Source organism: Kogia breviceps, chromosome 12 (genome assembly GCF_026419965.1).
Source record: "Kogia breviceps isolate mKogBre1 chromosome 12, mKogBre1 haplotype 1, whole genome shotgun sequence".
Classification (NCBI taxonomy): Eukaryota; Metazoa; Chordata; class Mammalia; order Artiodactyla; family Physeteridae; genus Kogia; species Kogia breviceps.
Window position 1 is genome coordinate 95981042 of NC_081321.1, and position 13686 is coordinate 95994727.

Below are 13686 nucleotides of genomic sequence, written 5' to 3' on the forward strand. Positions count from 1 at the left end.
GCCTCTCCCGTTACGGAGCACAGGCCTCGGACGCGCAGGCTCAGCGGCCACGGCTCACGGGCCCAGCCGCTCCGTGGCATGTGGGATCTTCCCGGGCTGGGGCACGAACCCGTGTCCCCTGCATCGGCAGGCGGACTCTCAACCACTGTGCCACCAAGGAAGCCCCTGTAACTAATATTTTTAATTGGAAGTTCTCTAAGATTGTGTTTTCAGACTGCCTGTGTCGACCTGTTACTGGATCATGAAATTAATGGGGTGCAAGTGGCCTTCAAAAAACGATAATATAGAATGCTAAATGAAAAAAGCCAGACACAGAAGGCCACCTATTTATTGTATGATTTCATTTACATAAAATATCTAGAATAGACAGATCCATAGAAACAGAAAGCAGATCAGTGATTGGCAGCAGCTGGGACAGGGAGGGTGAAAAGGGAAAAGGAGCGGCTGCTCAGTGTGTCCGGGGCTTGCTTTGGGTGATGGAGAGGTTCTGGAACTAGATAGTGGGAACGGTTGCACAGCATTGTGAATGTACTGAATTGTACATTTAATAGTTACAATGGTAGATTTTACCTATGTGGATTTTACCACATGAAAATAATAATAGAGAATAAAAAGTATCAGTGTACATTGCATATGTCAGGTATTGTTTTTTTTTAAACGTATATATATATTTTTTAAACTTTTATTTTTGGCTGTGTTGGGTCTTCGTTTCTGTGCGAGGGCTTTCTCTAGTTGTGGCAAGCGGGGGCCACTCTTCATCACGGTGCACGGGCCTCTCACTATCGCGGCCTCTTATGTTGCGGAGCACAGGCTCCAGACGCACAGACTCAGTAGTTGTGGCTCACGGGCCTAGTTGCCCCGCGGCATGTGGGATCCTCCCAGACCAGGGCTCAAACCCGTGTCCCCTGCGTTAGCAGGCAGATTCTCAACCACTGCTCCACCAGGGAAGCCCCTCAGGTATTGTTTAGTGAAACTTCGTGTGAATTACACACACTCTCAGTACCTGCTGCTGGGTCACAACATAAAATGTGTTTTGTGCCTGTGTGTTTTCAGTCAAAATTTGGAAGTCCCCTCTCTAAGGCTCCTTTTAGGTCGGAACATCCTGTGGCCAGTATATGGATGTTGCTAGGATACAGTGGACTTTGAATGACTTGCTCCTTCCCTGATGACTCTCCACAAATGCCATGTGATTTTGAACAGATTGCTCATTCTCTCTGGTTTTTGCATCTGTAGCCAATGTTTTTGATTTGAACCCAAACATGATCTTGTTTGAGCCCCGAGGAGGCCTTAGCCTCTTTTTCACTCGACCACTCATATTTCCCTGCCTTCACTGACCCCTGTACCTAACGCATACAATAGCCACTCTAACGCACTACCACACCTTCTGTTTTCATGTTTGTCTTATCCCACTGTACTATGGTCTTGAGGGCAGGGAGAGCATGATGGTGTTCTAGAGTCTAGTGTGGTACAGCTAAGCTTTCCCCAGGTGTGCTGTAGCAAATAACATACAGGTGTGCAGAGATAATGACCACCCCCACCCCCCACCCCCATCCTCCAGCAACTAAGGCTGCCAGTTGCCTTCCAGCAGCAACCTGGTCTGTTTACCAAAAAGAATTATTTTGTTCGTGGGCCTTAACTTGAAAAAGTTTGGGAGCCATGTGGAAACAATTTCTGGCATTATTTGTTAAATGACAGGGCTTATTCTCCGTATTTTATAAGTATTTTAAAATGGAGTAAACAGTTTGACCATGCAGGGAGCTAATAATAAATGGGTAGCGTTCTGAATCTGGTGTGCTTTCTGTGACACCACGCTGGGTTGCATTTGATGTGTGCACATATGCATACCTTTACATCCACATCTGTGTGTAAATGAAGGCGAAGGCTGTGGCTACTCCAGAAAGACCTGAGCTCTGGGGGTTTTCTTCCTTGGTACAGATTAATCTTTTCTGATGTTGCTGTGCTTTCCCGTAGGCCTTTGGGAATAAGTGGGTTTATCTGATGCCTGCTTACTGGGGAGGAATATATATAGAATCTCTGAGCTGGAAGGAACTTTGGAGAACATCTAGTCCGGTGGTTCCCAGATATGGCTGTATTGGTTCCCAGATATGGCTGTATCAGAGTAACCTGTAATCTTTATTGATGCTTAAGGCTTCACCTCAGGTGATTGTGATTGAGAGGTCTGGGTGTCCTTAGGACCTAGAAGCTGTTTCAGTGAAACTTCCCAGGTGATTTTGATGCAGCCAGAATGATCTGCTTCTCCCATTTTATAGAAATGGAGGGACTTCCCTGGTGATCCAGTGGCTAAGACTCCTCGCTGCCAATGCAGGGGGCCCAGGTTCGATCCCTGGTCAGGGAACTAGATCCCATATGCTGCAACTAAGAGTTTGCATGCCGCAACTAAAGATTCTGCACGCGGCAACGAAGAACCCACGAGCTGCAATTGAGACCTGGCGCAGCCAAATAAATAAATAAATATTTTTTAAAAATAAAGAAAGAAATGAAAAAGAAAGCAGAGAAAGGCTAGATTATTTGTACAGGGGTGCCTTGTGACCAAACTCGGAGGCCAGATCTCTGGACTTCTAACCCCTGAATGTTCCTTCTTGGCCCCCACCACCTCCTGTCACAGGGGGAATCTCACTGTCCACCATACTGCACACAGGGAAGTGACGCATGGGGCGGGCACTCTGAGCTTGATACCTTCACCCGAATGTTGGATTTCAAAATTGGGGTTCAAGGAGAAACCTGTAGTGATACTAGGGAACTTTGGTTCTCTCTACACCAGCTAAAAACAGCTTGCTGTCAGTCTCTTTCCATCCACACAGTATCACCTTAATACAAATTTGGGGAATTATAGGAGAAAATAATTTTCTGTCTTAACCCAAACCATTTTGTATAATGTTCATTTCCTTTACATATTTAGAGTTATTTCTTGAAGATAGTCTCAGATATGGAATTACTAAGTCAAAGGTTTGGATGTTCCTGTGGACATCTTATTGACAAGCTGCTTTATGAAAGGATTGAATTATTTTGCTTTTAGTCCACAGCAAGCAGTCTGCAAGGATATTTATCTTTGGTTCCAAGCATTTAATTTTTAATTAAAAACTAATGTTGGTTACATTCTTTCTAATTATAAGAAGTATTATAATGATTCATTTGTATAAAATTTGGAAAATTTAGAAAAAATCAAGAAGGAAATTTAAGCCATTATGTCTAGCGCATGGATTTAACCATACTTGATGCCTTACTTAAAAGATTTTTTGTCATGAATTTTTACACATAAGGAAAAGTAGAAAATAGTACAAAGAACACCCATATACCTACCATCTAGAGTCAACAGTTATCAACATTTTGCCTTATTCGCTTCATCTATATATATTTTAAAAAATTTTTATTGGAGTATAGTTGCTTTACAATATTGTGTTAGTTTCTACTGTAGAGCAAAGTGAATCAGCTTATACGTTTATATCTATCTATCTATCTATCTCTTTTTTGTATTTCCTTCCCATTTAGGTCCCCACAGAGCATTGAGTACAGTTCCCTGTGCTATGCAATAGGTTCTCATTAGTTATCTGTTTTATACATAGTATCGATAGTGTATATGTGTCAATCCCAATCTCACAATTCATCCCACCACCCCCGTCTATATATTAAAAAATTTTTTTTTTCTGGACCATTTCAGAAGAAATTAAAGGCATTGTGACACCTCATTCCTAAAAGCTTCAACATTCACCTTTTAAAACTAAGTCAATTAGCTATATAACTACAGTATCATTTTCTTAACTTCCCCACTTCTCCCAAAAATGTCTTTGATAGCTATCTCTTTTCAAATCAAGACCTAATAAAAAATTTGCATGCTGCATTGATTTTACTTTTTTAATCTCTTAATCTAGAACGGCACCTCCCCACTCCCACCCTGTCACACACACACCGTTTTCCCCCTTAACATTGACTTGGAAGGGACTATCCCAGATTCTCGTAGACTGTTCACTTTCTGGATGTAATTGATTATTCTTTTATTCCTTGCATTTCCCTTAAACTGGAAGTAAGGTCCCAAAGCTTTCTTAGATTCAGGTTAAACATTTTTTGACAAGAATTCTTCATAGGTGACGCTGTCCCATCGGGAGGCACGAATGTAAGGTAGTCTTGCTGTTGGTGATGCTGTTTGATCTGTGGGTTGAGGTGGTGGTAACCAGATTCCTCTAGTGTGAAGATACATTCTTTTACTTAGTCGTGATAAATTCCTGTAAGTTAACTTGCTGAAACAAAGGGTTTGCACATTTTTAAAAACCAGAACACTTGATTATCGTCTAAGTGCTCCTGACTGATCCTGCTATGTACGCTACACTACAGTCAGCATGCTTTTCTGCACCAATTTGTCTTATTCATTCTTTTTTCCCCTGATTACAAAAGGAACTCGCATATATCATGCAGCATTTAAAAGTTACAGAAATACTTAGCCTAGAACATAAAAATGCCCATAATTCTAATCTCTAGAGATAATTGCTGTGAACAGTTTAGGCATATCATTTCAATTTTTTTCTAAACATATTTACATTTGTTAATTACTGTTATTATACAGAAATGGGCCCATACCATTTCACTATTTTGCTATTTCTTATTTTTATTGAATGCGTCATGAAAATTTTTTCCTGCCAGTAAAGGTAGATCTACTTCTTTTTAAATTTTTTTAATTTTTTAAATATTCTTTTTTTTTTCTTTTTTTTTGCGGTATGTGCGGGCCTTTCACTGTTGTGGCCTCTCCCGTTGCGGAGCACAGGCTCCGGACGCGCAGGCTCAGCGGCCGTGGCTCATGGGCCCAGCTGCTCCGCTGCATGTGGGATCTTCCCGGACCGGGGCACGAACCCGCGTCCCCTGCATTGGCAGGCAGACTCTCAACCACTGCGCCACCAGGGAAGCCCCTAAATATTCTTTTTTAAAAAAATATTTATTTATGTATTTATTTGGTTTCACCGGGTCTTAGTTGTGGCAGGTGGGCTCCTTCGTTGTGGCATGTGAACTCTTAGTTGCAGTATGCATGTGCGATCTAGTTCCCTGACCAGGGATCGAACCAGGGCCCCCTGCATTGGGAGCTCAGAGTCTTATCCACTGCGCCACAAGGGAAGTCCCCTCTACTTTTTTTAAAAAATCATGGTAAAATAAATATAACATAAAGTTTGACATTTTAACTGTTCACTTCAGTGACATGAACTACATTCACAATGTTGTTAGACCACCACCACCATCTTATTCTTGAATATTTAAAAAGCTGTAGAATGGCATTCCTTCGTGGATGAACCAGAATTTATTCAATCAGTGCCCTATTTTTGGACAATTGTGTTGTTCTTTTAAAAACAGTGATGGGGACTTCCCTGGTGGCACAGTAGTTAATAATCCACCTGCCAGTGCAGGGGACACGGGTTCGAACCCTGGTCCGGGAAGATCCCACATGCTGCGGAAATAAGCCCGTGTGCCGCAACTGCTGAGCCTGCCCTCTAGAACCCGCGAGCCACAACTGCTGAAGTCTGCATGCCTAGAGCCGGTGCTCTGCAGCAAGAGAAGCCACCGCGATGAGCAGCCGGCGCACCGCAACGAAGAGCAGCCCCGCTTGCTGCAACTAGAGAAAGCCCGCACGTGGCAATGAAGACCATCAATCCAAATGTGCAGCTAGATAAAGAACAGTCGTCTAAATAAATACATAAATAAAAACAGGGATTTGGAGAGCATCTTTGCCAGTCTCTACGCTCATTTAAGTGAGTATTTTTATAAGATAGCTTCCTGGAAGAGGGAAAGCTAGTCAAAAGGTACAAACGTTTTACATTTTAATAGGTATTGCCTAATTGTCTTTCAAAAATGTTCAACCTGTTTACAGTCTAAGCACAAGCATCTGAGCCTCTGGCAGATTATTGATTTGTCCTGTTAACCATTTGCTCTCACAAGGTTAACCAAACTTGCTCTGTATTTAACCTTGCTCAATAAGGAAGAACTGGTTGGTAAAGTAAAAGCAACGTTCATTGGTTTAATTAACTGATATTTCTGTAGCGCCGCCTGTGTATCAGACCTGGTGTTCAGGTGTGGGGAACTTTATTATGAATGAACAGGCACAATCCTTCCCTTAGTGGATCTTACAGAGTAATGGAGACATATCATCTCACAAATGAACGTCAGGAAGTAGTAAAAGGGCATAGATGATAGGAGGCTCTGCTTGGGCTGAGAGTTCAAGAAGGTTCCCTAAGAAAGTGAAATTAATTTGGAACTTGAAGGATAAATGGGAATTACCTACACAAAGGGTAGATTGAGAAGGGGTTGGGCAGAGAACATTCTAAGCAGAAGAAACGGCATGTGCAAAGGCCCAGTGGCAGATCCCTTTAGACTTTGTACTGGCTACGGAAGTTCAGCATGTTTGGTGCCCTGGAGGAAAGCAAGATTCTGAATTATTCAGAGACCAAATAGATGCGGTCTCTCTGCCAGGATCCCGTAAGCAGAAGGGGTTTCAGAGGGATGGGAGGTTTTCCAAGGCATATTCTAACATATTGCAAGTAGTCTGAAGGAGAGACAGAAGAGATGCTGCTACAGACCTCAGCTTAGATTTTTAGAATGTCTCAGCCAAAGTTGGAAGGAGGGCAAGTAACTAAGGAGAAACAGGGTGGCAGCTGGAAAACATCAGAAAGGGGTCAAGAATGTCAAAGGCCCAGATGAGCTAAGGCTTCTGAAAAATGCTGATCAGCCAAAATCTATGTTTGCAGGCAGTAAGCAAAATAAGAGGCATACCCCTTCTGCCAGAATCCAGTAAAGGAGCACAACCTCATCATATCTAATTGTGTGTCTGTCTCCTCCATGAAAATAATACAATATAACATACATTCAGGGCTTCCCTGGAGGCGTAGTGGTTAAGAATCTGCCTGCCGATGCAGGGGACATGGGTTCGATCCCTGGCCCTGGAAGATCCCACATGCCACGGAGCAACTAAGCCTGTGCGCCAGAACTACTGAAGCCCATGCACCTAGAGCCTGTGTTCCGTAACAAGAGAAGCCACGACAATGGGAAGCCTGCGCACCGCAAGGAAGAGTAGCCCCCGCTCACCGCCACTAGAGAAAGCCTGCACACAGCAGCAAAGACCCAACCCAGCCAAAAATAAAAACAAATAAATTAATTTTTTAAAAAAAACGTACATTGAGCGCATATGAGCCCGCTCTGTGCCAAGCACTTAAAGTAGACTGTTTCATTTACTATTAACACTGACGTTTATCTCCATTTTCTCTGGGGAAGCTAAGGCTTGGCGAGGCTAAATAACTTCTCTAGGGCCACAGCGGGTTAGTGATGCTGCTGGGTTGGGCAATCTGACTACAGGTCTTCAATCTGAACCATCACACCGTGCTACCTTCCAATGGGAAAGGATAGGCTTTGTGGGGTTAGTGGGTAGCAGAATCCAGGGGAATTGGCTCATCCTAGAAAGAGGTCTGCACTTGCACCCTGGATTCACTGTTTGTCACATGTAAGACTTCTGACTTAACCTCTCTGATCTTCAGTTTCCAAATCTGTAAGATGGGAATAACAATTACCTTGTACCACTATGGAATTCAAAGTTAGGCACAGAAAATGCTTAGCATGGAGCAAGTACTTAATAAGTCAGGCTGTTTTATTTTTATTCTAAGACTACCCGTAGCCTAGTCTTCATTTTATGTGTGAGATATATGTGGTCCTGAATGAATGACACATGGTATCCTTGCCCTTGAAGTCAGTCTTTGGGGTAAGCATATTAGTATGATCAGCCTCTTCAGAGTTATACATGACATTTCATACACTTTAAACCTCTCACAGTTTGGCTCTGAAGCAGGGAACAAGGCTGAGATTTCACCCTTCACAGGTGTGAAAAACTCAGGCCTGGAGGAACAAAGTGAATTGCTTAAGGTCTCACAGCCAGGCTAACATCTTCTTTCTTTTTTGTTGCGATTAGTAGATTAGTGAAACGGAGTATGAGTGTTGATTTCTGTAGGGCAACTGACGGGTCGCTCAGGCTGTCCCTGGTCATGAAACAGAAGCGATGGCTTAGTGACATTTCAGTCAGGTGCTTATTGTTGCGGGTTGAAGACCCGGACCTGGGGATTGTCACGAAATAGATCACTGTTGGCGTGACCAAGCGTGCACCCTGGGGAGCCTGGCCTGGAACGGGTTGCATGTGTACTGAGACTTGTGACCAGTCTGAGAGTTGTGCTCACTGCGTGTGTGGCTGGCACGCACTGGGAAGGCCAGCCTGCCAGGACCTGGGGTGACTGACCCAGACTCCTGTAGACCGCAGAGGCCTGGAGGTGGACAGAAACTGGCACTGAAATTAAACCAAGATTAAGGTAGAGTTCTGCACAGAAAACCAAGTCCGTAGTACAGTGTGGCTGGAGCGGTCAGTGAGGAAGGTGGCTGTTGAGGGGTTAGGAGGAAGGGAGTGATGCGTGTGTCAGCGGTGAGGTGGGCGGCCACAAGCTTAGCAAAGGAGGTGACTGTCCCTTCGCCCTCAGCACAGGGCACGGTTGGGCTACTGCAGGATTTAGAAACATGCCACGTAAAGGAAAAGTCGAAAAACTCAGAGCTACCCTTGGCCTAGAGAAGAGGGGGTTTAGAGGGGACGGGAAGTCCTGTCTTCAGATAGTTGAGGGACCCCCGCCCTCAGCTGAGTTGTTGACCTGGGTAAGGTTTAGAGTTACATTGTTGTTATTTTGGGCCATATCTCATGGTTTGCGGGACCTTAGTTCCCCGATCAGGGATTGAACCCACGCCCATGCAGTGAAGGTGCCGAGTCCTAACCACTGGACCACCAGGGAAGTCCCAGGATTGTGTATTTTTAACAAACTCAGGAGATTCTGTTGCACCTCAGGTCTGGGAAGCAATATCCTGAGGAAGATGGTTGCGTTTATTTCATACCGTCCAGAGGGCAGACACCCCCGCCACCTGAAAAAGCAGACTGCAAGGAAACAGAGGGAAAATATTTTGAAATTTTTCAGAAATGGATTGGTGGTCGTGTAGGATGATGAACTCCTGGCATGGGAAGGGGTCCAAATAGCTTATTAGAAAAATTGACTTGATGAACATTCAGGTTGTTCAGGCTTCCTAAAAACTCTTTCCATCCTTATTAATGTATAAACCTGAGCCATCCCATGTGGCAACTTAACTTTAATTGAAATTGAGTAACATTCAAAATTCCACTCCTCAGTCACCTCAGCACACTTCCGGTGCCCTGCAGCCGTGCGTGGTGGGTGGCTACTGTACTGAACAGGGAGGATCTAGGACGTGTCCGTCATGGCAGGAAGTCCTCTTGGGCAGCGCTAGCTGTTGGGAACAGACATCTGCACACAGCTGGTAAGCAGAGCAGTATCATGATTAAGGGTTGAGCGTGTAGCTGGTTGGTTTGTTATTAACACTACTGAGTTTATCTCCATTTTCGGGGCAAAGCTTAGGGTGAGGGCCTGGGGCAATAGCAGAAAGTGGGCCAGTCAGGCTGGATTGGGTCCTGGTTGCTGCTCTGTGGCCTTGCTCACTCCACGAGGGCCTCAGTTGCCTCACTTGGAAAATAGGCTCAATAGGTGCCGCTTCGCTGGGTGGCTGTGAGGGTTAGATGCCTAGCACGGCGCTCATCTCACACTAGGCACTAATAAATATTCTTTTTGTATCCCAAAGTTGTATTCTGTATGAACATATTATTTTGTCCTTTTTTTTCCAATCAGCATTATTACTTAAATCTATTTTTAAGTACTGATATGTGTCCATAGATTGCTTCATTTTGTCCCCTTACTGTTAGGAATGTGCTACTTTACCTTTTCTCTACACTATAATTATGATTACAGTTATTTGTTTTGCTTACTGGGCCAGACACTAGGTATTGTTATACTCATTTTTATTTCTAAGGAAACTGAAGTTAAGGGCAGTTAATTTACAAAAAGAGAGCGATAGATCTGTGTATAAACATTGGAAAGATGTCAAAGATATGTTGATAAATGAAAAAAGCAAGTTGCAGAACAACTTGTACAGCTTCTCATTTGTGTGAAAAACACAGAGGAGGCTGAACGTATGCTTATAAATGCACAGGGGTAATAATAGAAACCGTGCCAAGTACTTTCTGTTATCTCCTAGCCCTCACAATAGCACTGTGTGGAAATGAGTACTTAGGATAAATTGTCCTAGGTGGCTCAGGTAGTAACTGGAGTGCCAGCTGGAAGTCCAGGTCCCCCCGACTGCCGCTGTGCACTGGGCCTCCCACTGTAATGGCAGCGGCAGGCAGCGGCGGCCATACCTGCAGCTGCAGTGTCCCACATTCCTCCTCTGCACAGGCTGTTGAAAGTCCTTTGGGACTCCCCTGGTGGTTCAGTGGGTAGGACTCCATGCTTCCACTGCAGGGGGCACGGGTTTGTTCCCTGGTCGGGGAACTAAGATCCCATATGCTGCGAGGCCAAAAAAAAGGAAAGTCCTTTGATCGGTGAGTTCTTCACCCCTACGTGAGGGTCCCCTGGTGGATTTTGAGCTGGAGGGCAGGTGGATCTGCAGTCTGCATTGGGAGGTCACTCCTGCTCTGGCGGGTCGGGGGGTGGCGGGTGGGGTGCTGTTTCCTGATGGGGTCTGCCCTCCTCGCCGGCCACCTGAACAGGCGAGTGGCAGCTGTGCATTTGTATTGCTTCAGATGCTGAGGTCGGCAGGGTTTGGCTTTAAATGTCCTGGTGACATATAGAAGGGAGCCTGGGGCAGTGGCTTGAGCTTTGCCTCTTTCCTTGCCCAAGGGTATGACCTCCTAGACAGGCAACACCACTGTTCTTTCCCTTTGTCGCTTCTTCGGGTTCATCTGTTCCTCCTTGGTCAAAATGGACCCTGTGAAGTTTGTCATCCACAGTTTAAAATGACCTAATACAGACCCCTTCATAACAGTTGCTTATCTGTTGCTGCATAACAAGTCGGTGCTCCTAAACTTCAGAGGATTAAAAGAACAGTACACATTTCTCGCTCACAGTTCCTGTGGGCCCGGAATTTGGGAGCGTCTTGGCTGGTGGTTCTGGCTCCGAGTCGCTCAAGAACTTGCAGTCTGGGTTGTCGGCCAGGGCCCTGGTGATCCGAGGGCTTAGGCTGCGGCTGGAGCGCTGGCTTGCAAGATGGCATGCTTACACGCCTAGCAAGGTGGTGCTGGTTTTTGGCAAGAGGCCTCAGTTCCTCTCGAGGTGGGCCTCTCTCAGGACTGCTGAAATGTTTTAACAGTGGTGGTGACTGTCTTCCGCGAGAGCCATCAAAGGAAGAGAGAGCCAGGCAGAAGCAATCCTTTTTGTGACCTAGCCTCAGAGGTCCCCTAGTGTCCCTGTGCCACATTCTATCCAGTCATTCGCTCTGCACATTCCCGGGGAGCAGGATTAGGCACCACCTTTTCAAGGGATGAGGAAACATCCAAAGCTCATGCATAGGTTCTCCTCACTAATTTTTCCATCTTTTCAACCATGAGTTATTAAATCTCTAATATGTGCCAGGTAGTCCAGATACAGATGAATAAGACAAACAAAGCTTGATCTCAAGCCTCAAGGAACTTATAGGGCAGGCAGGATAGCAGCTACCATTTGGGTGGTGCTTTAGAGCTTAATGAGAACATCCACATATTTCCTCCTTCAACCTTCCCAGTAACTATATGATCGCTACAGCTGGTTGTATCCCCATTGCCCAACTTTTCTGGCCCTCAGATGATGGAGGATTTTCTTAAGTGGACAGAATTTGACTTTGATGCAGAAATCCTGACTGTAAATCCCTTGCACTTTCTGCTACCACAGGCGGTGTTCCTTGTGGCTACTGTCTCATCCCTGTGCCTCAGGTGAAGAAACTGAGGCTACAGTCACTGAATAGCTCTTGACACTTGCATTCTTTGCTTTTTTCACCATTCTGCGCTGTCTCTGAGGGGTGGACCGCCCTAAATACTCCACTGACAGTTGCTGCTGTCCTTCTTCTTGCAGAAAGCCCTGGGTGTGCGGCAGTACCATGTAGCCTCAGTCCTGTGCCAACGGGCCGAGGTGGCCATGAGCCACTTTGAGCCCAGTGAGTACATCCGCTATGACCTGCTCGAGAAGAACATTAACGTCATCCGCAAACGGTAAGGCTGCAGGGTGAGCTGCGGAGACTGCGAGAGGGTGTTGGTGCTTCTGGTGCCGCCTGCCCCTTTCGGGCAGCGTAGGAGGTGCTTGGTGAAGGGTGGTTGGTGGCAGGATCGAGTCGTTTAGGGTACAGCAGTCCCTGCTGAGGAAGGGTGTTCCAGAAGCGGTGGACCTTCGGTCCCCTCTGCCAAGGAAAAGTCTGTTATCAAGAAGCCTGGAGATGTGGGCCCTAGGGAAGGTCTCAGGCACTCTTCGGTGCTGTGGGCTGAACCTTTCACCCACCCTTTTCAGGACAGACGACTAGCCCTGGGCCATTTCTCTGGGATCTGCCGGGCCCGGTGACTTCAGAAATACATATATTTCCTCTTCAGTGCATAAGCCCAGGGGAGAGCTCAGCCTTGAGACTCAGAAGGAAGCTCAGGCGGGATCTTGAGCATATTTTTTTCTGGACCTCTCTTTGCTCATTTGGTAAAATGGCAGCTGTCTTTGCACTGCTGTTCTGTGTGCCAGGTTCTGGGCTAGATGCTGGCACAGGAGGGCTGAATAAGATGCCACAAGAGGATGAGGAGTGGGGGCTGGTAGCGCCAACCAGCACTGCTCCTGAAACTTGAATGACTGCAGACAGAGCTGTGCGCTTGCCTATCTGGTGACACGGCCCTGGGAGTACGAGAGAACCAGTATGAGTACACAGTGTCCCCATTAACAGCTGACGAATGGGCTCAGGTGGACAAAGCCGCACTGTGAGTGAGTGATGGGACCTGGTGTCCAGTGCTGTGGCCACTGTCCCACACTTGCTCTCTGTTGCCACTTTGCTTGCTTTTTACTGGTATCCTCACTTCAGTTTTACAGGTGAGGGACTATCGTAGCCTTTATCTCCAGTAGCCTGCAACGTGGCATCACCTAATTGTAGTACAGCCCTCTTCGTGTACGTCAAGGATGTTCCTCTGACGCAGGTGGTGTAGGCCTTGCTGCTCAAAACGTGGCCCGCGGATCAGCAGCCTCGGCACCAACAAGCAGCGCTGGGAGTTGGTTAGAACCTCAGGCCTCACCCAGACCCACTGAGTCAGAGTCTGCAGTTTTAACAGGAGCCCCAGGTGACTGGAGTGCACAGCAAAATGTGAGAAGCGCTGGCCCGTTTCCCAGCTGGTTCTAATGTGTAGTCAGGGTTGAAACCACTGTCCTCATCACTGTGCAACGTTATACAAATACTTTTTCCCCAGAAAACGATTTATTCTTAGAGCTCTCAGATCACAGCTCAGTGGGAAAATAATAGATTTTGCTTTAGTCTGCAAAACACTTCCTCCCTGCTCTTTATCATGCTTAGAAGGAGAGTTAACATAGAAGCTTGCTTTGAGATAACTTGACAAAAAAGTGTTCACCATTTTGTCTTTGCTTTAAAAAAATTAATCAAAAAACTGCCCTTTGGTTTTAATATTTATCAGCAAAATTAACCCTCCCCCTAAAATTTTTCCTTTGCCTTCTTATTCCAACTCTGCACTAACCAGAAAAGTCCAATCAGTAACTTTTAGCATTTTCCAGATTAGTGCAGACAAGAGATGTTCCATTTTCATTGTTGCCATAG

General features: G+C 45.7%; 1 protein-coding gene across 1 annotated transcript in view; it reads left to right on the forward strand.

The window, feature by feature from the left end:
- Positions 1-13686, forward strand: part of ACO2 (aconitase 2) — a 56283-nt gene that overhangs the window by 20070 nt on the left and 22527 nt on the right. Inside the window, exon 2 of the mRNA XM_059081048.2 lies at positions 11967-12103. Coding sequence (XP_058937031.2) covers positions 11967-12103 — 137 coding nt within the window. The remainder of the gene's footprint in view (positions 1-11966; positions 12104-13686) is intronic.